General features: G+C 33.9%; 5 protein-coding genes across 6 annotated transcripts; all 5 read left to right on the forward strand.

Moving 5' to 3' along the window:
• The first annotated feature begins 853 nt into the window (after positions 1 to 853).
• LOC104806953 (WD repeat-containing protein 5B-like) lies at positions 854 to 2,311 on the forward strand. The gene has a single exon (XM_010532071.1). The coding sequence runs from the start codon at positions 867 to 869 to the stop codon at positions 2,046 to 2,048; it is 1,182 nt and encodes a 393-aa protein (XP_010530373.1). The 5' UTR covers positions 854 to 866; the 3' UTR covers positions 2,049 to 2,311.
• Positions 2,312 to 3,746: 1,435 nt separating this feature from the next.
• On the forward strand, positions 3,747 to 5,069 carry LOC104806954 (WD repeat-containing protein 5B-like). Its single transcript, XM_010532072.2, has one exon. It carries the CDS (start codon positions 3,790 to 3,792, stop codon positions 4,966 to 4,968), a length of 1,179 nt encoding a protein of 392 aa, XP_010530374.1. The 5' UTR covers positions 3,747 to 3,789; the 3' UTR covers positions 4,969 to 5,069.
• Positions 5,070 to 14,373: 9,304 nt separating this feature from the next.
• LOC104806956 (probable transcription factor KAN4) lies at positions 14,374 to 16,799 on the forward strand. Of its 2 annotated transcripts, none has more exons than XM_010532073.2 (6): positions 14,374 to 14,853; positions 15,040 to 15,116; positions 15,442 to 15,481; positions 15,669 to 15,777; positions 16,157 to 16,256; positions 16,414 to 16,799. In XM_010532073.2, exons 1-6 carry the CDS (start codon positions 14,430 to 14,432, stop codon positions 16,525 to 16,527), a joined length of 864 nt encoding a protein of 287 aa, XP_010530375.1. In that variant the 5' UTR covers positions 14,374 to 14,429; the 3' UTR covers positions 16,528 to 16,799. The 2 variants fall into 2 exon arrangements, with proteins under 2 accessions (XP_010530375.1, XP_010530376.1); XM_010532074.2 differs by having other exon boundaries at positions 15,672 to 15,777; positions 16,414 to 16,798.
• Positions 16,800 to 17,583: 784 nt separating this feature from the next.
• LOC104806957 (ent-kaurene oxidase, chloroplastic-like) lies at positions 17,584 to 20,886 on the forward strand. The gene is made up of 8 exons (XM_010532075.1): positions 17,584 to 17,835; positions 18,332 to 18,492; positions 18,732 to 18,893; positions 19,001 to 19,141; positions 19,241 to 19,495; positions 19,639 to 19,800; positions 20,124 to 20,318; positions 20,451 to 20,886. Exons 1-8 carry the CDS (start codon positions 17,703 to 17,705, stop codon positions 20,763 to 20,765), a joined length of 1,524 nt encoding a protein of 507 aa, XP_010530377.1. The 5' UTR covers positions 17,584 to 17,702; the 3' UTR covers positions 20,766 to 20,886.
• A 2,272-nt stretch (positions 20,887 to 23,158) lies between these two features.
• On the forward strand, positions 23,159 to 24,083 carry LOC104806958 (dof zinc finger protein DOF1.6-like). Its single transcript, XM_010532076.1, has one exon. The coding sequence runs from the start codon at positions 23,226 to 23,228 to the stop codon at positions 23,877 to 23,879; it is 654 nt and encodes a 217-aa protein (XP_010530378.1). The 5' UTR covers positions 23,159 to 23,225; the 3' UTR covers positions 23,880 to 24,083.
• Positions 24,084 to 26,065: the final 1,982 nt, after the last annotated feature.

Consider the following 26,065-nt stretch of genomic DNA (forward strand, 5'->3'; position numbering starts at 1 on the left):
CAGGTATTCTAAACCAAGGTCTAGACTAATTTTGGAAACGGGAGTCAATCAGGTGCTTTAGAATATACACTTTCTCTCTAAATTTGAGATTCAAATTCCGGACGTGATAGACGTTTTACATCCCATTTTACCGGTTGAACTATCCAAATTTAGATGAGTTATAGAAATATTAGATTAGACAAATCAAACCGTCGATATTTATGTGTTCGAATCATCAATATACAATTTTACCAAAATAATTTATCTTTTGTTCTCATTATCTTACGAAATTAAACGATTCCTTGTAAATCTATTGATCTTATATCTATATTTTTTAAGATAGAACTTGTTTTTTTTATATATATAAAATCTCGATTTGTCTAGATATGCCGGACTAATACATGGGCCGGCCGACCATATATATATAATTAGCTTTATTCCAAAAATGTTGCATGATTTACAACGAGAGATGACCCTGTATTATTACCATGCCCTTCCAAAAATAACACATATTGCTTAACAAAATTGGTCCGTTGCTTAATCAACCATTAATATCTTCCACCTACTGCAAAAATTGCGCATAACAAAAATGGTAAAATAAAACCTCTAAAGAAGTTCGGTACCGTTTGCAGTGCTTATACGTGCCATTTTATAAGCGGCCCCCCACTGAAATTGAACAAATATTATTACAATATCAAAAGTATTTTTTCAGAAACAATAATTTACAAAAAATATGCCACGTGTCAGTCTCTTATTGCCCAAGTGTTCTCTTATATGCAACTCCCATGTAGCCATTTGCATCTCCGTAGAAGAGCCGTTTTAAAGAAATCCAAACCAAATAAAAAATATAGTAATTCCCATTTTTAGGAATTCTCTAGTTCGAAAAAATGCCTCGTTCCGATCCGATCCGAGATAATACTGATAACAACGATACCGAGAATAACCCGAGAAACGGGCCGATCGGATCTATCGAGGGACAAGAAGGGCATGTATATTCGTTGGCAACGAAGAACGGCCTTTTATACATTGGTGCGGAGAGTAAAAACATTCGGGTTTGGAAAGATTTAACCGAATTAACCCGGTTTAAATCGAACAGTGGATTTGTCAAATCCATCGTGGTTTACAAAAACCAGATTTTTTCCGGTCACCAAGACGGTAAAATCCGAATTTGGAAAGTCTCAAACAAGGACCCGCGCGTGTACAAACGCGCCGGGACGTTACCGGCGTTGAAGGAAGTGTTCAAGCGATCAGTGAAGCCAAGCAACTACGTTGAGGTAAGACGACGTCGTACTGCACTCTGGATCGAACACTCCGACGCCGTTTCGTGCCTAAGCCTCGATGAAGATCAAGGGCTGTTATACTCCGGCTCCTGGGATCGGACGGTCAAGATTTGGCGAATCTCTGACCTAAAATGCCTCGAATCCATCAATGCCCACGACGACGCCGTTAACTCTATCGCCGTTACCGTCACCGGAGTTGGGTTGGTCTTCACCGGCTCCGCTGACGGATCTGTGAAGGTGTGGAAGCGTGAGATACATAGGAGACGCACGATTCATACTCTGTCGCAGACTCTGCTGAAACAGGACTTTGCAATTACGGCTCTGGTAACCGCCGGCGAAGACGAAGGCGGCGGAGGAGCGACGGTTTATAGTGGGTCGAGCGACGGATCTGTGAATTTCTGGGAGATCGGTGACGAAAAGGTCGTGAAGTTCGCCGGAGTTTTGAAAAGGCACAAGCTCGCTGTTCTCTGCCTCGCGGCGGCCGGAAAATCTCTGTTCAGCGGCGGAGCAGACAAGACGGTGGTTGTGTGGAGGAGGGAAGGGAGGATTCACACTTGCGCCGCAGTGTTGACCGGACATGTGGGTCCAGTGAAATGTTTGGCGGTGGCGGAATATTCCGGCGGCAGAGGTCGGAGGTGGGTGGTTTACAGTGGAGGCCTTGACAGGTCCGTGAAGGTTTGGAGCGCATCGGAGACAGCGGCGGAGGATCGAAATCGGACGGTTGTCGTCTCGCCACGTCACTGGAGAGTGTCGGCGGAGGCGGAGATCGACGGTGGGCGTTGGTTCTGATCTGGCTGTGACACGTGGCGTGAACTATTTGAATACCAAGGCTTTTTTCCACTAGTGTGTGTAATACATATACCAATGAATCAAATGATCGCATAACATGATATCTCATATCAGAAGCGTCCGGTCGAGTCGGTTTGCCAGTGAACCGGTTTTTGATGAACCGAAAATGGCTAAACCGTACTTTGTATGATGGCTAACTTATACACCTATATCCAGATCTCTCTGTATCTTTGGCATAAATATTTTATGGTAAAATAAGATAAGACGCACTCGTTTTTTTATATTTAACTCTAATTATTAGATTACAATAATGCACTTTGAAAATTCGGAATATTTATATTTTTTAGTTGAAATGGAAATATTGATGAATACTATTTAAATAAATTAAAAATATATGATAGTTTACCATTATATTTGTTGTCATAATTTTTTTGGAAAACCGACAATTTGTTTCGACGTTTTGGATTTTGAATTTTAAAAATATATATTTAATTTTTATTATGATAAAAAATGAAGTTATTATATATAATTTTTTAATATGGAATTTTAATAAATTTTATTGATTGAATTATAAATATCTATGAAAACTTGATAATATTCATTAAGTATTTTTTTATTTAAGATGTTTCGAGCATTAATCATACTTCTTATAAAATCGCTTATTTAATAAAATATTATAATTTATATAATTTGTATACAAATTAATTGTTAAAGGCAGTGTATTGACATTTAAAATCAAATAAAAAGGCACGTTCTTTTTTCTCAAAAGTATAATGCTTTTTTTTATTTGTAAACAAAATATTAGACTTCACACACAAGTTGGAATTTGGTTTTGTTGTTCATTTGTGCCTCGATTGGGCATCATCGGCCTAATTAGGTTGACTAATAATTTGATTGGGCCTACAAATATAATTTGAAAAAGAAGCCCATATATCAATCAAATCGGCCCAATATCAAACATCCGTAAAACAAAATATTTGTTTACTAGTTTTTTTAATTTTTGGGACATGCCATAAACTTTTTTTTTGTAATATCGATTTTTAAAGTGTAAAGTTCAATAATTTCAGTTCAATTCAATATATCGATATTAAATTGATACAGCTTCTGCGTTAGTAATGTCATTTCATTTTTTCTTGCATGCAAGACATTTTGCATCTCGTTCGTTTTCTGGATTTTGTAAAAAATATTCTTTCTCAGTTTTATGTTGGTATCCAATTCTCTTTTGATTATTCCCGCTTGGTGCAAATTAGATTTTCGTCGGGAAATATATTTTTTTTCCAAGAAATTTTCATTTTTTAAGATTTTTCAATTATTTTTATATTTTATTTGGATTCAAGTATTTTGGTTTAAAAATATATCAAGACAGTAGAAAAATTGAACTGTAATGTCTACCGTGAAAAAGAAAAAATCTTTTAAATAAAATTTTACAAATAGTTTCGAATCTTTTCCAAAATCCCGATGGCTTGTGTTTTTATTCGTGTCTGATGGTGCACCAAAAATTTTCCGACAGTAAAAAAATAAATAAATAAAATTTTTAGAGGGATTGAGTTTGAAAGTATTGCATATCATTATCGACAAACAAAACATCGTGTTTGGATAGATACGATATATATACGTCACAAAATCCAAAAAAAAAAATTATATTATTTAATCAGAATAAATGGGGATAATGACATTTTTTCTGAACACTTAGAGCTTAATAACCATCTCATACTCGAAACCAAATCTCTATTTCGAAAAAATGCCTTGTTCCGATCCGATCCGAGATAATACTGATAACAACGATACCGAGAACCCGAGAAACGGGCCGATCGGATCGATCGAGGGACAAGAAGGGCACGTATATTCGTTGGCAACGAAGAACGGCCTTTTGTACATTGGTTCGGAGAGTAAAAACATTCGGGTTTGGAAAGATTTAACCCAATTAACCCGGTTTAAATCGAACAGTGGATTTGTCAAATCCATCGTGGTTTACAAAAACCAGATTTTTTCCGGTCACCAAGACGGTAAAATCCGAATTTGGAAAGTCTCAAACAAGGACCCGCGCGTGTACAAACGCGCCGGGACGTTACCGGCGTTGAAGGAAGTGTTCAAGCGATCAGTGAAGCCAAGCAACTACGTTGAGGTAAGACGACGTCGTACTGCACTCTGGATCGAACACTCCGACGCCGTTTCGTGCCTAAGCCTCGATGAAGATCAAGGGCTGTTATACTCCGGCTCCTGGGATCGGACGGTCAAGATTTGGCGAATCTCTGACCTAAAATGCCTCGAATCCATCAATGCCCACGACGACGCCGTTAACTCCGTCGCCGTTACCGTCACCGGAGTTGGGTTGGTCTTCACCGGCTCCGCCGACGGATCTGTGAAGGTGTGGAAGCGTGAGATACATCGGAGACGCACGATTCATACTCTGTCGCAGACTCTGCTGAAACAGGACTTTGCAATTACGGCTCTGGTAACCGCCGGCGAAGACGAAGGCGGCATAGGAGCGACGGTTTATAGTGGGTCGAGCGACGGATCTGTGAATTTCTGGGAGATCGGTGACGAAAAGGTCGTGAAGTTCGCCGGAGTTTTGAAAAGGCACAAGCTCGCTGTTCTCTGCCTCGCGGCGGCCGGAAAATCTCTGTTCAGCGGCGGAGCAGACAAGACGGTGGTTGTGTGGAGGAGGGAAGGGAGGATTCACACTTGCGCCGCAGTGTTGACCGGACATGTGGGTCCAGTGAAATGTTTGGCGGTGGCGGAATATACCGGCGGCGGAGGTCGGAGGTGGGTGGTTTACAGTGGAGGCCTTGACAGGTCCGTGAAGGTTTGGAGCGCATCGGAGACAGCGGCGGAGGATCGAAATCGGACGGTTGTCGTGTCGCCACGTCACTGGAGAGTGTCGGCGGAGGCGGAGATCGACGGTGGGCGTTGGTTCTGATCTGGCTGTGACACGTGGCGTGAACTATTTGAATGCCAAGGCTTTTTTCCACTAGTGTGTGTAATACATATACCAATGAATCAAATGATCGCATAACATGATATCAGAAGCGTCCGGTCGAGTCGGTTTGACAGTGAACCGGCTTTTGATGAACCGAAAATGGCTAAACCGTACTTTGTATGATGGCTAACTTATACACCTATATCCAGATCTCTGTATCTTTGGCATCAATATTTTATGGTAAAATAAGATTAGACTTGTACTCGTTTTTTATATTTAACTCGAATTATTAGATTACAATAATGCACTTTGAAAATTCGGAATCCTGATATTTTTTAGTTGAAATGGCAATATTGATGAAAACTATTTAAATAAATTAAAAATATATGATAGTTTACCATTATATTTGTTGTCATAATTTTTTTTGGCAAACCGACAATTTGTTTGGACGTTTTGGATTTAGAATTTTAAAAATATATATTTAATTTTTATTATGATAAAAAATGAAGTTATTATATATATTTTTTAATATGGAATTTTAATAAATTTTATTGATTGAATTATAAATATCTATGAAAACTTGATAATATTCATTAAGTATTTTTTATTTAAGATGTTTCGAGCATTAATCATACTTCCTATAAAATCGCTTATTTAATAAAATATTATAATTTATATAATTTGTATACAAATTAATTGTATAAAGGCAGTGTATTGACGTTTAAAATCAAATAAAAAGGCACGTTCTTTTTTCTCAAAAGTATAATGCTTTTTTTATATTTGTAAACAAAATATTAGACTTCACACACAAGTTGGAATTTGGTTTTGTTGTTCATTTGTGCCTAGATTGGGCCTCTTCGGCCTATTTAGGTTGACTAATAATTTGATTGGGCCTACAAATATAATTTGAAAAATAAGCCCATATATCAATCAAATCGGCCCAATATCAAACACCGTAAAACAAAATATTTGTTAACTAGTTTTTTTTAAAATTTTTGGGGACATGCCATAAACTTTTTTTTTTTTTGGTAATATCGATTTTTAAAGTGTAAAGTTCAATAATTTCTGTTCAATTCAATATATCGATATTAAATTGATACAGCTTCTGCGTTAGTAATGTCATTTCATTTTTTCTTGCATGCAAGACATTTTGCATCTCGTTCGTTTTCTGGATTTTGTAAAAATATTCTTTCTCTGTTTTATGTTGGTATCCAATTCTCTTTTGATTATTCGCGTTTGGTGCAAATTATATTTTCGTTGGGAAATATATGTTTTTTCCAAGAAATTTTCATTTTTTTAAGATTTTTCAATTATTTTTATATTTTATTTGGATTCAATTATTTTGGTTTAAAAATATATCAAGACAGTAGAAAATTTGAACTGTAATGTCTACCGTGAAAAAGACAAAAACTTTTAAATAAAATTTTACAAATAGTTTCGAATCTTTTCCAAAATCCCGATGGCTTGTGTTTTTATTCGTGTCTGATGGTGCACCAAAAATTTTCCGACAGTAAAAAAATAAATAAATAAAATTTTTAGAGGGATTGAGTTTGAAAGTCTTGTATATCATTATCGACAAACAAAACATCGTGTTTGGATAGATACGATATATATACGTCACAAAATCCAAAAAAAAAATATTATTTAATCAGAATAAATGGGGAATTTAACCCTTGGGATAATGACATTTTTTCTGAACATTTAATGAGAGTTCTTCGATTTTTGCGAGAAAATGAATAAATAAATTAAAAAATATTCTCGTGTACGAGATGACAAGAAAAAGACCAGAAAAGGCAGTTTTAGAATGGAAAGAGTAAAAAACAAGGAATGTTAACGTTGGAGTATTTTGATTTATTGATACCATTTTCATGAAACTGCACCTTACCCTCTTGTTGTGGTCCACTGCCATAATGTCAAACGTAAATTTTATACTTTGAATGCCCAAAAAATAAATAAATGTTGTGTTACAGAGCCATTTATGAGGCAATAAATTGAGAAATGATGACGACGGTGAAAATTCTAAGAATATCATGGTCAATTCTTTAATTACTACAACATAGGGACCATTATATATATACATATACATATATGTGTGTATATATATTTCACGTTGTAGATATTAGATAATGTCTAAGGGCAAAACCAACTTTATGGTTGTCATTGGCAAGTTAGTATCATTTTTTAGCTACATTTTCTGATGGAATTCGAACCTATTTTCCGGTTTCCCTCGAGCGAATATTTCATACGCTAATTGAAATTTTGCATATAATGAATTTTGAGATGCTTAATGTGTTATTATGCATACGTCACGCAAATCCTGAATGTTCAACATTCTCTCTGATCGTAGAATATTCGAAAAAACAAAAATCGTTACAACGTACTATCAAAACATATAAAATAAGAATAAAAGGGAGAAGAGAAACGAGTTCCTTGTCCGTTGGTTGGTTTGTGTACCAAAAGTTGTTGTTAACAATTAATCAACAATATTATTGGTCTATATATCGATTTTAGATTAAGCCCTTCTAAAATTTTTAAATATTTTAAATCATTAATAGTCACTCGTTACAAAATGATTTCAGGCCTCTATCTCTATCTCTTCCTCTCCCAACCTGTATTCTCTACTCTTATAACCAAATTATTCTATGTACCCATATTTTCTCTCTAAAACTCTCATTTCAAATTCTATCCATAGCCGCAAATCCATTCATAACATTTTATCTCGGTCATGTTTAACAACGGTGTAGTAGAATACTCCTTTCAATCGAATAAGGACTTTACAATCACAAAGGACAATTGAAATGGTCAATATAGAGTTAAACATAACATTATTATGTACATCAATTCACTTAAATATTTTGGGAAGATCCATGCACATGCTAAAAAGAATTTATTAAGAATGAAAAATGCACGTAAAAGAAGATCCAGCCAGAGAAACTCGACAAATTTGCCCCAATGTGATGTGTGTAATCCATTAATTCACTTTGTATTTATATTTCTAAAACCAAAAAAATGATATTTGAATCCAATTGGAGTTAACGGAGTGATTTCTGGTTGAAAATGAATGTTTTTGTCTCATATCCTATGTTCGAGTGGTCGTTAAAAAGAAGATGTACAAAGTAATTGTGGTATATAGATTGTCTTCGAACCTTTGCAGATGTAGTTGGAGTAAATATTTCAATTTTTTTTTTTTTTACATTTTAGCCTAAATGTTGCTTGCTTTGTTCTAGAGCTCTCAATATACGATATTGTTAAAGAAATAATATGCAATACATATATATATATATATATATATATATATTCAAAATAACACAAAATAGATACATACACGACCCCACCTGCATCTACATTCATTTTATCCACACACGTACGTGTGTATATACACCTTACATGGTTATTTGACCGCAGTTAATACCATAAAGCATGATTGTATCGTGATTATCGACTTTATAATTTCACAAATTCGAGAGAAGAAAAGAAACAAAATGTAGGCTGTCTTCGTCCGTGGAATTTTTCTCTTACCCTTCATTATAATTATTTTATTTATATGTTAATCAATAAAATTCTCTGCTACAATCGAGGTAATGGTATTAAGTACGTCAATCCATGCACGTCATTCGATATTATGTTTTGTTTAATGTTAATCTGGTTACTAAACATCAATATACACAAGTTAGTAGGTAATAATATATATATATATATACATATATATATATGCTCTCTGTGTATTTGTTCAAGGAAATTGGCAAACGTTAGAAGTACATATCTATATAGATTTTTTCTTTTTATTATGAATATTATCAGATTTGTTATTTAATTAAATTACAATTTTAAAAAAATCAATGAGATTGCTTTAAATTCAAATATGAATTGCAGGTATATATAGTTTCAAATATAGATTTTGAAAAATCAAATTAGTATGTACGGTATAGGCATTGAAAATTGTGAAGGATGAAAAGCACTACGGTTAAGTAATAGCAATATTAATGAAATACAAACCTTTTACCAAAAATATATATATAATATTTTTAATGAAATGATTATATATATTTTAATCTGTTAGTAAGCAATATATAATATTGTTGCTAGGAAGAGATATTATATGGAGGGAGAGATGTTTGTCAGCGCTAACTACTCGTACAATATGATAATAATAATAATAATAATAATAATAATAATAATAATAATAATAATAATAATAATAATAATAATAATAATAATAATAATAATAATAATAATAATAATAGAGGAGATAATAATAATAATAATAATAATAATAATAATAATAATAATAATAATAATAATAATAATAATAATAGTGGAGCACGTCAGCCCAAACGGCGTAGATTTCGGTGATTCCTTGCTTTCTCTTTTGGTCTGTCCGGTGATGATTTGTTTTTTCTTATAATTTTTTTTTTGCATATTATTGTAAATTTCGATTATCGAAGTCGCACACATCTTCCAAACCCTTCAACGAATCTTCAAAAAACAAATTCCACGCACGAATCACTATACTCAACCTAAATATTCTTGCAAACGTAGACATTTTCAAGCTTATTTAATTTATTATGCTAGTTTTTTGTTATTTAGATTTGATTAATTTTATTTTTTAAAATATATCGAAATATTTTTAAAATTCCATTTGAATTTTTTTTTTGTGATAATTAGATTCATTTATTTTCGAATATAAGATACTCAATTCGTACGTCATATTTGATTCAATTTAGTATATATTATATGTAATATGTTTCCAACCATTTTATTTTTTTTTTCACTTTTAGCTAAAGAATACAGAAAAAATGGCTTCTAAATCCTCTTTTTCTTTTTCATTTTCTTGAAAACTTTATATATAGGAAATAGGAAACGAATACAAAGTCATCTAATTCAGAAAATTAAAATGTAACTACTAGTCTAATGCTAGCGGGATATTATAAATGATATTTTCAATATAAAAAAAAGTGTCATCTTGTTGCATTAGCACGTGATTTATGAATGTATTTGTTCCTCCCTTCAAGTGGAAGTGAAAGGTATGAGCCACATACTTATATCTATCTATCTATATATCTATATATATATATATATATATATAATTTATTAGGTATTAATTAATTAAATAGCTTCTCTTTGTGTTGTGATTATTAATGTTTGATATGCTGGTAGTTGAAAATTAAATTTCAAATAGTTTAGGCAAAAACTAGTCAAATATCACCGAGAATTGAGCTAATTAATTATCTTAAATCATTAGCCAATTCCTCACTAACGATTCATATCTAGAATATTCTGATTACTTAATCCTCATTACTCCCTGCTTCTTCTTTTTTTTTACTTTTTTTTTGTATACGAAGAATATTTTATTTTGGTGTACTCTTTTTTACGTTTTTTTTATCCGATCTTTCTTCAACGTTAGAAATATAAAAAAAAAGGAGTCAAGATGGAGTTATTACAAGACAAACACATGGAATATGGAATAAAGAACAAAAGCATTTGGAAACATTACAAGCGACAGAGCATTATAGAGAGAGAGAGAGAGACATGTTGACCTAATTTTCACACCCTCTCTCCTTAAATGTTCTTTAATACATCCAAAAGGGAATGGTTAATTACTCGATTAGTACTAATTAAGCATTATTCACTATTAATTTCAATTTGTTAATTAGTTCAAACACAAGAAGTTAAAATTATCCCACTTCCCGGAGAATCTAGAGCGCATCAGACGCTGACTCTTGGCTTCACAAATTCTATTTAACCTATCTTTTTTTTCAAAAAAATAAATAAATTAATTAACCCTATTTTTTTCTAATATAAATGACACCTTATTGAATAATGATTTCCTATACCGACCGGAACTACAAACCTTTTTCTATCTATATTTCTTTTTGTTTCATTACTCAACCTTTCTTGTCTTCTTATTCCTTTTTAAAAAAAAAATTGAATCTGATTACTTGTCATTTTCTTCATACTATTTAAATTACATAAAATAAAACATTCACGATATATATACACATAATGTTCGTTTCTAATCGAAAATCAATGATTAATATGAGAATATTGAGAAGGATGTGGTATTTAGGATTAGAGAGCGTGTGTCTGATGAAACAAAAAACATATGTAGATGTCGGAAGATTGACTTGATCAGCAACCAAAAACAAAAATATAATATAATACATATATGTATGTATACGATATAAACATAAATAGGATGTAATACTAAAATTAAGCTAATTAACTTATAATATGGCAAAAGCATAAGAAAATTAAGGAGGGGAATAGTGGGCGCTCCCATGCAACATCTACGTGCCACGACAAATGCTACCCGTTGAATTCGACGCCTTCTCCCATATCTTCTACTCACGCGCCCCTCTCACGCGCTAAATAGTAAATATTGTTACTAAAGCGCATATATAGGGCGTGGGAACACGCGATGAACGAGGCGCGTGGAGTATAAGGAGAGAGCAACATGTGGGTCTATGAAGCTGCTGTCGCCAGCCAATCTGACACTTCTTCAATCTCTTTTATTTAAATTTAATTAATCCAATTCTTGTGTGATCAAGATTTTCCAATTTCGTTTATATTAGTTTTCATATATATTATTATTCGTAACTAACGGAATAATCCTTGGTTAGATCACGGCACGTGTACAGCTTGGTCCGATTATTGCCCTTTTTACCGTATTTGCTTCGTACGTGCACACCCCCTCCTGGTCTTATATAATGAATGCCAACGTATTTTATTCGTTTATAAATATTTTATTTTGAATAATGTAGCGCAAAATAATGGTAAAATATTAACGTCTATAATATTTATAACGATCTAACGCAACCACTTGAAGTTCGTACTAAATGTGTGCCATGATTCGATATTCAGTTTTTAAAGATCAACGCGATATATATGAAGCATATAGAATACATATAATTGGCGTAGTCGGTCCTTATAATCGTATTATTTTGATGAAGGTGGCGACGGATTTCTGAATCCTTATATAGAAATTAAATAAAAATCCATTTCATAAATGTAATTACTTTAAGCTCAAAACACATTTTTAAAAATTGCAAGCATTGAGTAATCAGAAACAAAAGAGCTTCATGGATTTTGATGAAGGACTCGAAAAGGCGTTGCTCTTTTTGAGGGTTTTGCAAAAGCGATACAGATCGATGTGCTCGATGATTCGTACGTGGGAATACTAAACATTTTGTAATAAAATGGAATATTTGTATTCTCCAAATGAATGTTTTTTTTTTCTGATTAAATGCGGCAGTTAATTAATTGAACAAAAATTACGAGAAAATACAGAAGGAATGTGTGGGTTCGGTTTTATTTAAAATATGAGTTTCGATTTCATATTTTGTTTTGGTTCAAATCTTTCACTTTGATTTTCATAATAACAAACGCATTTTTTTAAACATACTTTTTTTGGTTATTTTTTAGTCAATTTATATTTGATTATTTAAGATGAACTAAATCGGTTTTCAGATTTTGATTTTGATTATTTAATTTGCTCCGGTTAACAGCTACATATTTAGATTTTTGGTAGATAAGATTATAAGTCATTGAAGTTGAACAATGGTGATTGATTTTTTTTTAACAGGAACAAGTAAATCTCAATGGAAGTTCAATAAACACAATTAAGTGAGGGTAATTTAAATGTTATAAAAGAACATACGGAAAAAATATGTCTGTTATGCTCTTTATTTGACAACATTCTTTTAACTTACTATACATAGTGATTTTGAATTTTGAGTCTCTCCATAAGAATTTCTATTGGCTGAATTACCTAATTCCAATGAGATAAAAATGAATAATTCTAAATTTCTAAGAAGAAATAATTTAACCAATAATTAGAATAATTTTCTGCTAAAAATACGCAAATTTCCTTGTTTTAAAAAATCTAAGCAAGAGAACAAAAAACTAAAGCGGCAAAAACAAAAAAATCAATTTTATATCCTTGTGTATTTATTTACCCTTTCGCTTTCTCGAAGTCTAACCACGAATCCCTAGTTTACACATATAATATATATATACACACACACATTAAGATTTCGGTTTTTATTTCAACAATTTTTTTTCCGTAGGAGAGCTCAAACACAACCCCAATTAATGAAGCAATTCGTAAACTATGCTTATCCCGAACAAAACATTTGAAGTACAAAAAAATATTTTTCTGAAAGTGCGGAATTTGATTTTCAGAATTACCATGTGAAAGTAAAATGCCATCAAGTTGGAAATTCTTGAATTCTATTACAAGCAAATAACATGTAGAAGTAACATGAGATGTGATTTACAGAAGAAGAAAGAATGATGTTCATATAAACTCTTGATGAAAATAAAAAGATACGACGAACCCTAAACTCAGAGTAAAGTAAATTTGGATCTTATTGCATGATAACGTAAAGAAATCCAAAGAAAGGTGAATTTTAAGATCATATGCCCAAGTGCCGTGAGCGCCCACGTGCATTCTTTTCGATGAACTGAACTATATATATTCCTACATATATTATATTCCACATATATATATTTTGATCTTACATAAATCACATGAATCAAAGTAATATATCATATAAACGCAAGCACATATGACTCTCTCTCTCTCTATATATATATGTATATATATGTGTCAATTAATGTGATTTGGGTGCTTAGCTGTCTCTCTCACTGTGCAAAGATGAACAAAAATGCCCTTGAGGCCAACTTTTTTGGTTCAAAGTAGAATCCCCATGAGAAAGTCTCGGTTGCTTTCTCAGTCAACTTTAAGATCTGAGACTTGTTAATGCGATGAATATAACACAAGGGAGTGTATATATATATAAGTATTAAATAAAAAATAAATTATAAATTAGCCTCTGCAGTGTTAATTTCCATCAAACCCTAGACGCATCGGTCTACTAGCCATGTCCAAAGAAAAAGCCTATTTTTGAGCATAGAGAAGAGTAAAAAAAAAATGTAAACAAAAACGGTAAACATGCAAATCATAGGGCACTCATTATCTAATTATCACAACCATTTTTCTCTCTCTTCGTCTCTTTCTCTCTCCCCTTTTCTACATTTACAATTTCAATTTTTATTTTTTTTTTCAAGTAATTATTTCGCCGGGTTTAATTGCCTTCTACTCATTTTTCACGTTTGGGTTTGAGTGCAGTGCTCTGTATCACATTTGAACCAAAGTTATTATATATGTACATCTACTGCTACGCTTTCAATCAGTACTGTAACATGGTACATGGAATATAAAACTGGCATTTACATATTCACAAAAGTATTTGTTTTACGTTATAGAATTAAATATGAGAATTGATTATACCATCTTTTCCCCGCTTCCTACTCTTCTCTGTCTCCTATTTTGCTTGTATTTGCAACTCTCTCTCTCTCTCTCTCTGAGCATCTCTTTCTCTATTTAAACAAAGAGAGCTTGGTCGTAGACAAAGAGATATTTTTTGTATGATAGAGTTGTGTCTTCAAACACAAAACCAATGAGAGCTTCAAACTCTCCCCCAGATCTGTCTCTCCAAATTAGCCCTCCCAACCATTCTTTCGCCGGAAAACCTCTCGCCGGCGACCGGAGCTCAACAAGCAGCGACTCGGGCAGCACACTCAGCGACTTGAGCCATGAAAATGGCCTCTTCAGCGACAAGCCCCTCCTGAGCCTAGGCTTTGATCATCCTAACCCTATAACATATCATCATCACCAACAACAACAACATCACCATCGTCATCAGCATCAGCATCACGTCTACCAACCCCAAATCTACGGCCGAGATTTCAAGAGGAGCTCTTTGTCGTCCGGAGCTCCCATGGTGGGCGTAAAGAGAAACATTCGAGCTCCGAGAATGCGTTGGACTTCCACTCTCCATGCGCACTTCGTTCACGCCGTCCAGCTTCTTGGCGGCCACGAAAGTATATTTACACATATACCCTCCTTTTGTTTTTGGTGAAATGCTCGGAATATGGAATGACTGTGAAAACCCTAATTGACTTAGCCCTTTAGGGTTACAGTTTCTTTTTTACAAGATTTCTTTCTTGGATTTGATTTCTTTGTGGAGTTTGTTTCATTTTTTTTTGTTCTTGCGTAAATGGCCGCAGGAGCAACGCCAAAATCGGTGTTAGAGCTGATGAATGTAAAGGATCTAACCTTAGCTCATGTCAAGAGCCATTTACAGGTCGGATTACATATTTCTATCTTTTTTTTTCCCCATAAAAACTATCGCCTTCAGATTTTGTATGCACCTAATACATATCTATGTCATAATGTGGGTATGTATGTCTGTATATTGTTGAAAATATACATAGGGAAATATATATGTGTATATATATATATATATCAATGGTCATGGCTGGATTTTTTTCTCTGCAGAACTAGGTAACATATAATTGATTAGTTGAAGCAACCTTAGCCGGCGTGGACCTCCTTTATCTTTATTTTTGTCTGATTTAATTTATCTTTTATCTGATTTATTTTAATAAATTTGGGGTTTGCTTATGCAGATGTATAGAACAGTGAAGAGCACTGACAAAGGATCACCAGGTAACTGATCTGACCCCCCCCCCAAACAACACAAATATGATAAGAAATCATAGTATTATATAAATGTAAATGTTTTTTTGGTAAAATATATAAACGTAAATGTTGTAAATGGGCATTTATGTATATATATATGTAGATTTTTATTTTTTTCCCCCGAGAATGAAATAAATATTTTTTCGGGGAAAAGCAGGTGAAGGGGATGGAGAAAAAGGTTCAGAGCAAGAGACGGGGCATAATAATAAGAACAACGCTCCATCGTTTTCTCCCAGCCCATCATCCCTACAAAAGACCCAAAGGTAATTTACATAATTTAATTTTTATCTCTTTTATTTTATTTATATATTTAATAAGTCTTTTCCTTCTAAATATAAATTATACCTTTACCAAAAAAAAAAAAACAATAGTTACTTTCCCGTTAACCTTCTTGTTATTCTGCGTGGATTTTGATGAATGCGACCTTCTCCTAGGGTTTATGTAAATCTTGACCGTTTGACTATTCAAAATCAGATGTCTCTGATGATGACGTAATGATACTGAAGAAACATAACAAAACATCGATCTTTTGTCTATATTTCTTACAGGAAAATATATATATAACGATGAATGTTCCAAAAACGGTCGAACAATTTAGATTATAGTTTTCTCTAAATGTCGTTTTGATCATAACGTGGACAGAGCATCTTGGTCATCTTCAATGGGTCCAAGTGGTATGACCATATCTAACCAAGCAAATGCCTTATCTCATCCTCTCTTGGAAACAAATGAGAATAGCAAGGTACTTTTCTCTTGATCTCAATATATATATATATCTATCTATATATATATATATATTCCACACCCACATATATATATATATATATATATATATATATAACAACGTTATTAGCCGATTATTATTGAATATTAAATCGTCTTTTGGGTACATATAATAGAGAAACGGGCAAGAGACGGATCTTAAGCTTAACTTAGAGTTCACGTTGGGACGGTCGAATTGGCGGATGGACTTTGCAGAACACACAAGCGATCTAACCCTTCTCAAATGCTAGACCGGGCCGGCTTATTAGTTTATCGTTTGACATAAATATAACTTGCTTGATCATATGAACTTTGTGGAAGGATCATACCATATGAAATTCTCCCATGCATGTTCTATGAGAGTTTTGGGATTGATGTATTGGGCAATGAGAATCGGTCGGTGTTTGATTAAGTAGGCCAATGCTACTATACTCTAATGATGAATTAATTACCCTAAGATCCATTTTGATGTACAATATCGGTATTTGTATCTATAAGTTTAGGAGTTATACTCCCGCAAAATGTACTTGATATCGGAAGACATGGAATATAAAACTGGCATTTACATATTCACAAAAGTATTTGTTTTACGTTATAGAATTAAATATGAGAATTGATTATACCATCTTTTCCCCGCTTCCTACTCTTCTCTGTCTCCTATTTTGCTTGTACATTTTGGAAACATCGAGTCCATTTTAAACCGATTTAAGGTTCAATTTTGGTTCGGATTTGATGATATTTAAAATCGAAATTTCGAACAAAATCGAGGTTTTGATGCCATCTTTTTGGCTTTTGCTTGGGATTTGGAAATTACTAATCCAATAGTTACCAAACTTAATTCGGTTTGGTTTCATAATTTGCAGATTTTTGTCATAATCTGATTGATTAAACGGAAACATGACTAAAACCACAATCTAAACCAAATGATAATACCACAATTCTCTTCGAATCAAATGTATAAAATGGGAAAATTGCCACCTAGTCGATATCCCGTTTGCAGTAAACAAATCGAGTTTGAGTTAGGATTTGTAAGACAAAATTATCCGTAGATCGGAGTTCGAACTAAAATTCGGATTTTGTAATTTATTTACGAAATTATCCTTAAAAACTATAAAACTTTTCTTTGATTGTTTGGAAATTACAAAAATACCCCTAAGAGAGTACAATGTTTGAATTGCATAATGAAAGAGACATTAGGACAGGCCACGGTGTGTCCTGTAATGAAAATTTCAAAATGCTTTATCCAAGAAAAAAAATTGAATATTCACATGCTCCCAAATACACACGAATTCCAAATAAAAACTTCCAAAACTTCTCCAAGTACCAATAAATAGGAAAACCCCAGAGGCCTCAGTCTCTTTCAGCTTGTCGACATCCAAATATAATGCATATGTTTGGAGGAGTATCACACTGAAACGCCACAGAAATGCCCTCCTCGACCTCCATTGTTGTCGGCGTCGTTGTCTCCTTCTTGCTCTTCCTCTTGTTCTTGAGGAAGCTTTTCCTCTTATTCTCCAGAAAGCGGATCATGGATTCTTCTAGACTCCCTCCCGTTCCTGGTAATTTCACTGTTCAAATCTTGTTTTTCTCCTTCTGGGCTTTTGGGTTTTGTGTCTGTTCTTCGATTTGATCAATAGGGTTTTGTAGTTTGGGTGATCGGACCAAGGATTTGTCACTGAGAAGTAGGGTATTAGCTGTTTTGGTCATCTGGTTCTTCGATTGTTGATCATATTTCACTTGAGATTGATGTTTGATACGTGGAACTGTACAAAAGCGTCAAAAACATCAAGCTATTTTTTGTCTGATTTGATCAGTAGCTCTGTTTCTTACTATTATCCGAATTCGAGTCCAAATTTGTCTCGATTGATTTCGTGATTTGGGTCAATCTGAACTCTGATAAAAGAACACTAAAAACCAAGTCTTTTAGTGTTTATGGGTCTTGCTGCCATTGTGAGAAATTTGATTTCTGATCATATACCATCGCATTTGATAAAAAATTTAAACATCGAATTGGATTGTCATAAGTGTCTGGTGGAAATTCGGTTGGTGATGCAGTGGTACCAGGATTGCCATTGTTAGGGAACTTGCTGCAGCTGAAAGAGAAGAAACCCCACAAGACATTCACGAAATGGGCTGAGATTTATGGTCCCATTTACTCTATCAAGACCGGCGCCTCCACCGTTATCGTTCTCAATTCTACCCATGTCGCGAAAGAGGTTATTACCCTTTTCCTTCTCATCTCAAGATTATATATTATTATGGATACTAGAGGATCTTACTGATCATATACATATATATGTATGTATATATATGTATATCACTTTAGGGATGGCTATGAAGTCTTTCTTTCGGGCTTATATCTTTGCATCTCATACCTTCAAAAACAACTCCGTGAAGAAATGAACCATCGGTGTCTTGCCCGACGATGGATGATCTTCATTTTCTTTGTTTTCAGGCAATGGTGACTCGGTTTTCTTCCATTTCAACTAGGAAGCTATCGAATGCGCTGGAAGTTCTCACTTGCAACAAGTGTATAGTCGCGACGAGCGATTACGACGATTTCCACAAAATGGTCAAGAAGTATCTCTTGAATGGCCTCTTGGGTGCAAATGCACAGGTTATTGTAATAAGCATTTCCGTTGTTCTGCCCTTTTTTACAGCCCCTCCTTGATATAGTTTGATGATATATTAACCGGTTTTTCTATTTCTCGCGATAATTTTCAGAAACGAAAACGATACTATAGAGATGCGCTCATTGAAAATGTGACTTCCAAGTTGCACACATATGTGAAGGACCATCCTGAAGAACCTGTGAACTTCAGGGAAATATTCGAGTATGAACTTTTCGGCTTAGCCATGAAACAAGTGAGTGTTTTCGAACTCGGGAAAACATGCAGAAACGCGATTTATGTTCTCTTATTTGTAATTATCTAACGATCCGCGTAAAAAACGAGCTTTTTGAAGGCGTTAGGAGAGGATGTGGAATCAGTTTACGTCGAGGAGCTCGGAAAGACTTTCACAAAACAAGAGATTTTCAAGATTCTAGTTCATGACATGATGGAAGGCGCGATTGATGTCGATTGGAGAGACTTTTTCCCGTATCTGAGATGGATCCCGAATAAGAAATTCGAAACGAGAATCCAGCAAAAGCATTTCCGCAGGCTTGCTGTAATGAAAGCCCTGATTCAAGATCAACTGAAGCGGAAAGATTCGCACAAGGCACTCCAGTTTTTTTTTTTTTTTTTTTTTTTTTTTTGAATTTTTTTTTTTTTTTTTTTTTTTTTTTTTTGTGAACATAGATCTGAAAACTCTGTTTTGTTTAGTTTCTTCTGATCTCCATAGCTTTGCGGTGATCCAAACAGGAAGAAGGTAGTTACCTCAGCTTCTTGCTGTCCGAAGCCAAGGCACTTAAGATGGAGCAAATTGCCATCTTAGTTTGGGAGACAATCATCGAGACATCCGACACAACTTTGGTCACAACAGAGTGGGCGTTGTATGAACTCGCTAAACAACAAAATCTCCAGGTAGCTTTCTTGAAATCGTATATAATCGCTCTCTATGTGTCCATTTTGGTTTGGCTTCGGATTCGGTTTGGTTATTTCATGTTCGAAACCATTCGTTTTTATATTGAACTCAGTTCGTGTCATTTTCTGTTTGATTCCGATTCAGATCGATTTTATTGATAAAAAATACTCATTTTTCAAAGAAATTTTTGTTTTCTCGGTTAGTTTTGTATTCGGTTCAGGTTTCATTTCGATTTCGGTTTTAGAGAAATCATACCCACCCCTACCCTGTATTGTATTTTGTATTCTATGATCATGTTCCCTCAATGTGTTTCGGTTATCAGGAAAATCTATACGAAGAAATCCGAAGTGTGTGCGGAGGAGAGAAGATCAAAGAAGAGAGATTACCTCAACTTCCTTATCTCAACGGTATCTTCCACGAAACCCTCCGGAAATACAGCCCGGCTCCTCTCGTCCCCCTCCGCTATGTCCACGAGGACACCCAAATCGGCGGCTATCATATACCCGCTGGAAGTGAGGTACTACTACTTCTCGAAAAAAGGCGGAAATTTTACCGACAAAATCCAAGCAATCTTCATAGTGTCTCATTATTTTCGCTTTGGAGTTCGGTTTATGTACATGTGAATCTCGACATCGACCCTTTATTTCAGATTGCTGTAAACATTTACGGATGCAATAGGGATAAGAACCGATGGGAGAATCCGGAGGAGTGGAAACCCGAGAGGTTCCTGGACGAGAAATACGATACGTCTGATCTTTTCAAGACGATGGCGTTCGGATCGGGGAAAAGGGTATGTGCAGGTGCTCTTCAGGCGTCGCTCATTTCATGCGTCGCCATTGGAAGGTTGGTTCAAGAATTTCAGTGGAAGCTCGTTGATGGCGAGGAAGAGAACGTCGACACATTTGGCTTGACCTCTCAGAAGCTTTTTCCTCTCAAGGCCATTCTCCATCCAAGGTTTCCTTAACGAATGGATCTTCTTCTTTTTTGCTCTGCAATAAGACAATGTAAGTTCCTTTGGTCATGTATGTAATTTAAAGACGTTTAATTTTTAAAAAATCAATTCAGTATGTTTTTTTTTATACAAATCGAATTACATAACATATAATTATATCTAAATCGAATTTAATTTAAAAAAAATCAATTCAGTATACTTTTTATAAAATCAAATTAAATGATCACGAATGAACGGATTATAATGATAATCTAAAAACAAAATTAAAAGAATTTTAAAAAACAAGATATTTTTATTGAAAATTTAATCCAAACCAAATTAAAAATTATAAAAACCAGTAATATTATTTTACAAAAAAAAAAAAATCAAATCCAAAAATATAATGGAATTGTGTAAACCCTAACCAACTCGGGTGTTGACAGTTTAGACTGAGTTCCTACTGTGGCTCCAGTGATAGGCGTGCTTGTCCTTTTAGAGTAGAAACCAATGGTTTTATGCCACGTGGACACAGTACTGTTCCTCCTACCAGGTCAAAATGCAGTCAACAGGTCAACTGAACGGTCAACGTAGTCAGTTCCCAGGAAAAGGATGAGAGGCCAAAACGCGTGCGTGCAATCTCCAGTTCACTCACCCCGCACATCCTCTAATTCTTTTGCATTGTCCGTAAAACGCAAACGCGGCGTTTACCGTTCGGTGCGTTTTCAGTTGCTTTAGGAATCAATTACCTTAACCGTTTTAGCTTAATACATATTTACCGTGGTCGTTTTCTCTTGCGCTTACGAGAAATTCTGAGGACTTATTAATTATATATCCATAATCCATTATTAGTATTATACTTTTTTTTTCCTGGCGACAGGGTTATGGTGGTTATGGGATTAGTGATTCCACTTATATAGAAAGTGGGTAGATCAATTATTTTTTATTTTAAATTTTAAAAACAGATTAAGACAAATTAAATTTATATCTATATGTGTATATATTGTATCAATGATTAATAAGTAACATAAGTAAGTTTTATATCGATTATGATAAATTTATGTGTGTATATATGCGTTAAATTTGAAATAAAATAGATGGTGGAAATATCGTCGACCAACGATAACTATCCACGATGTCCAACATTTTCTATCATGCTTGTCGGTCCATGTCACGCGATTTTTTGGATATTTTTTAAAATTATATTTAATTGAATAGGTGACTGTTAAAAGTTTAGATGAATATTTTATAAATATTAAAAGTTTTTGCAATATTTTTAGACAAAATTTTGTTTAAATTATTGGATGATTAAAATTTACATTTATCTGTCTTCCCTCTTTAAAAATATAATACTTTATATATTTCTCAAATCAACTCAATATTATATATTAAATTTACGGATGAATTCTTCTATCCTTATCCTTAATGATGTAACACATGTAAATTTTTTGTCTATTTTTAATAAAAAAAATGAAAATTGATCTAACGTGATTTTTTTCCCCAAAACCATATGATTTATCTACTCTCTAGTCTCTATACATATTTCTAATTCTCTTTACTCTTGACCGTATTAAAATATCTGAAACATGTGATAACCAGGATACCGTAGAAAGGGGAGTGGGTGCGAAATGCATGGACAATGGACGACTCCTGACGGGCTTCTGGATCAGGATATAAGGATGAATCGAACGCACCGGAATGAGAGGGATCCGAAGACTGTGTAGATACGAGACTACACAGTCTAAGATAACTTAAAGAAATTAATTGAGCTACTCATAACAACAATATGCATCTACCTTTTCGGTTACCCATCTCGAGAGAACTCCAAAATTAAACGTGGTGGACTTGGAGTAGTCTTAAGATGAGTGACCTCTTGAAAAGTATTTTCCGGGATGTGTGTAAGTGAGGACAAAACACACTAAAAGGTTTCATGTTGGTGTGTGGGAATAACTCTATCATTCTGGAATGACCTCTGGTTGTTACACTCCACGTATAATTATAAATTTTTTGTTTCGGTCTCCTTATTTGCATTGCATTCAACACATTAACATTATAAAAACGTTGCAGCTAATGGCACGCTTACTTTTCTAAAATACAATAGTTCCAAATGCGCAAAAAACACATGCATTTGTTAATAAATATTCATTTAATGTTGAAATTACAAATTAGTAATTTGTGAAAAGACTAAACTCATTAAATTTAATCAAACTCCTACACTGGTAGGCGATAGGGAAAGTACATCACATATAAAAACATATGTGACATGATTTTTGTTAGTCTCTTAATCATTTCGATATTAAACTTAAATTACATAATTAACCCGAAAAGCCCCGAAAATTTTGAAAAAAAATTAGAGAGAGAGAGAGCGATGTCAGTTAAAAAGAATATATAAAGACCACCTCACCACTCCCAAAACATCCCTATCCTTCTATGCCATTCTCTCTCTCTCTCTCTCTCTCTCTCTGTTTTGTCTCTTTCTCCGAACCCACAAATTAAATGCCTTCGTCGTTCGAACCGGGTCACGAGACCCGACAACCCGGTCGGGTTCAGCCATCGACGGCGGCGTTTCCGCCGCCGAAGCTGTCGGAGCCATTACCGTGTCCTCGCTGTAACTCCGCGAACACAAAGTTCTGCTACTACAATAACTACAACCTCTCTCAACCTCGCCATTTCTGCAAATCTTGTCGCCGTTACTGGACCCACGGTGGCACCCTCCGCGACGTTCCCGTCGGTGGTGGCTCGCGCAAATGCTCCTCCACCGCAGCCGCAACCAAACGCGCTCGCTCCTCCGCAAACGCAAACGCGAACGCAACCTCCTCGTCCTGTCTTTCCTCGTCTCCGACAAAAACCACGACGACCCACGAACCCGGACCCCGAGTCGGACCCAGAACTGGCGACATGGTGGAGGAGGTAAAGGAAGGGGACTTGGTCTCTGGGTATGGAAGCTTCGCGTCGCTATTGAGTGGATACGGGTTTGACGAAATGGGTTTTGGGTATTCGGGTTATTTCTGCGGTGGCGGAGGAGAGGCGGTGGCTCCGGCGACGGTTGGTGGTGACACGTGGCACGTGGATGAGATGGAAGGTAACGGTACGGACAGTTTTGTGTGGCCTGGTCTTGAGATCTCCATGCAAGGCAACAATGTCAAGTGAAAAAAAAACTGTGGAACCGTTTTTTTTCTCTCTCTTAGTTTTTTTTTAAAATTTTAATTTATTTTGTTGGTTTCTGGGTATCTCTGTTTTGTCTTTGTCTTCTTGCTCTGTCACATCGTGTCTCTGTTTTTTTCTTTGTTTTTTTTTTCGTTCTGTTTGTTTTGTGTTGGGATATAGAATAGGGAAGGAGAAAGGAAAAAAAAACAAAGAGCACATAGGGAAAAAAAATGGCGGTTACGGAACTTTGTTAGAAGTTTTTTTGTTTTAGTTAGTGTGTTGTGTCTTTTTTTTCTTTGAAATTACAACCATGGTGGTCTGTAAATCCTGTCTGCTATGAACATATCGGTCTGAAACAAGAAAACAATGAACAAAAAAAAAAGCTTTGTTTCTTCCGTCATCATCATCATTATTATTATTATTATTGATGTTTTGGTTAAAACTAACAATACCAAAATCTGAAATTCAAGAAGCTCACACTGAACAAACTACTTCCTATATCTTTTTGTCTTTTTCTCCATAAATACTATTAAATTGATATTGTAATAGTAAATAATGATTTTCCAAATTTTTTCGTTTCATAATAGAAATTGGGCAATTTTTTAAACCAAAAAAAAAATCCAATTCGAACTGAAACTCCACAAAAACAAAAATGAAATAGATATAATTTGTCAAAAACAAAATTCATAAACACAAAAATAACTCAACTCGAACATAATCGAAATTGTATGTATTACAGGAAAGAGTTCAGTGTATGTCTAATGTCTCCCGTGAACACAAAAGCGCAAAAGAAAAAAACATAAAGTGTATATAGATTTGGTGAAGAGAGGATCTCTTTGACAACGTTTTCCAAGCAGTCACGAGTTCTTCGTGAAATAACATTAATTAAGTGTTGATTAATTTTTTTTGGTGAAATTAGTGTTAATTATTGTGTAGATGTACGTTGTCCGATCTATGTTTATATTTTATAAACGTCAGGTAAATTTCTATTGTTTCTAAGATTTTTAAGAATTATAGTGCATATAGATGTTTGTATATAATTTTAAAAATACAATTCGGAATGCTGAAATTTGGAATCAAATCCATGACCAACAAACGATTTTTAATATTTATATTATAAATTTTCCTCTTCAGGGAATAAGTTCCAAAACGACCAGAAAAAAAAAATCCATATATATAACTTTGGTTTGAGAGTGATAACAGATGCAAAATGAGGATTTTAAATTTGTTAACGATACAATAGCTATTTAATGTGATTTAAATTGTCTATTAATATCATTATCGAATAGTATATTGTTAATTCCTTCAAATTAAAGATTTATAGCATTTATCTAGATCATAGATGCTTTTATGATAATAAATTATTAGAGCGCGAATTTTTACGGGACAAACTTAAAAATACATTCAACTAAATGCTAAAGTTTAGTTAATATATATGTGAAATTTTGGTAGTATTCGTCATCGATTTTTATTTGAGATGTTCCAAGTATTAAAATATCAGTTAATAGAATATAATAAATTGAATAATTAAAGTAAAAATAGTGAATGAAATATTAATTTTTTTTTTAAAGTTTACCCATGATGTTAGATCGATTTTTAATAGAAATAAGATTAGCTATTTTTTCTTTGAAAATGTTAGTAATGAGATTTGATAAGTGAGGTCCAAAAGACTATATATATATATATATATAATTGAAATAACAACTTGCAAATTTACCATTCTTTTATCATTACATTACATGTAGACCAACACAAATATTAATCACCAAAAAAAATTCTATTTCCATACCCAAATTTGCGGCTGTGAATTTTTTTTTATATAAAAAAATAGAATATTAGTTTGGGAAACAGAATAATATAAACTGAAGAATTCCTGTCCAAAATAAAGTCAAACAAAATTATGAAATTAGGACAAAGAAAGGAATCATGAAATTGGTCATTCCGTCAACAAATCAGAGTTACTCCCTGAAATTGCTCCATGCCCTTTGCTCAATCATACATTTCTAGTTTATTTATTTATTTATTTCCACATTTCTCATAGTAAATTTTCAGATTCGTCCATTTATTTTACATTTTTTTAATTTTACCGCATTGTAATTGTCTTTTTTAATCAATACACTTTTCTAGTTGAATTGGTTCCACGGAAATAATTGTTTTAGGTTATACGTTTGGACCAAAATTCTAAATAT

This window comes from Tarenaya hassleriana, unplaced genomic scaffold, assembly GCF_000463585.1.
Source record: "Tarenaya hassleriana unplaced genomic scaffold, ASM46358v1 Cleome12, whole genome shotgun sequence".
Taxonomy (NCBI): Eukaryota; Viridiplantae; Streptophyta; class Magnoliopsida; order Brassicales; family Cleomaceae; genus Tarenaya; species Tarenaya hassleriana.

Coding starts and splice junctions, on each gene's coding strand:
- LOC104806958 (XM_010532076.1), top strand. CDS start 23,226: ATGCCTTCGTCGTTCGAACCGGGTCACGAGACCCGACAACCCGGTCGG.
- LOC104806957 (XM_010532075.1), top strand. CDS start 17,703: ATGCCCTCCTCGACCTCCATTGTTGTCGGCGTCGTTGTCTCCTTCTTG. Junction 17,836..18,331: donor TAGACTCCCTCCCGTTCCTG/GTAATTTCACTG, acceptor TTGGTGATGCAG/TGGTACCAGGATTGCCATTG. Junction 20,319..20,450: donor ATATACCCGCTGGAAGTGAG/GTACTACTACTT, acceptor CCTTTATTTCAG/ATTGCTGTAAACATTTACGG.
- LOC104806953 (XM_010532071.1), top strand. CDS start 867: ATGCCTCGTTCCGATCCGATCCGAGATAATACTGATAACAACGATACC.
- LOC104806956 (XM_010532073.2), top strand. CDS start 14,430: ATGAGAGCTTCAAACTCTCCCCCAGATCTGTCTCTCCAAATTAGCCCT. Junction 14,854..15,039: donor GCTTCTTGGCGGCCACGAAA/GTATATTTACAC, acceptor AAATGGCCGCAG/GAGCAACGCCAAAATCGGTG. Junction 15,117..15,441: donor ATGTCAAGAGCCATTTACAG/GTCGGATTACAT, acceptor TTGCTTATGCAG/ATGTATAGAACAGTGAAGAG.
- LOC104806954 (XM_010532072.2), top strand. CDS start 3,790: ATGCCTTGTTCCGATCCGATCCGAGATAATACTGATAACAACGATACC.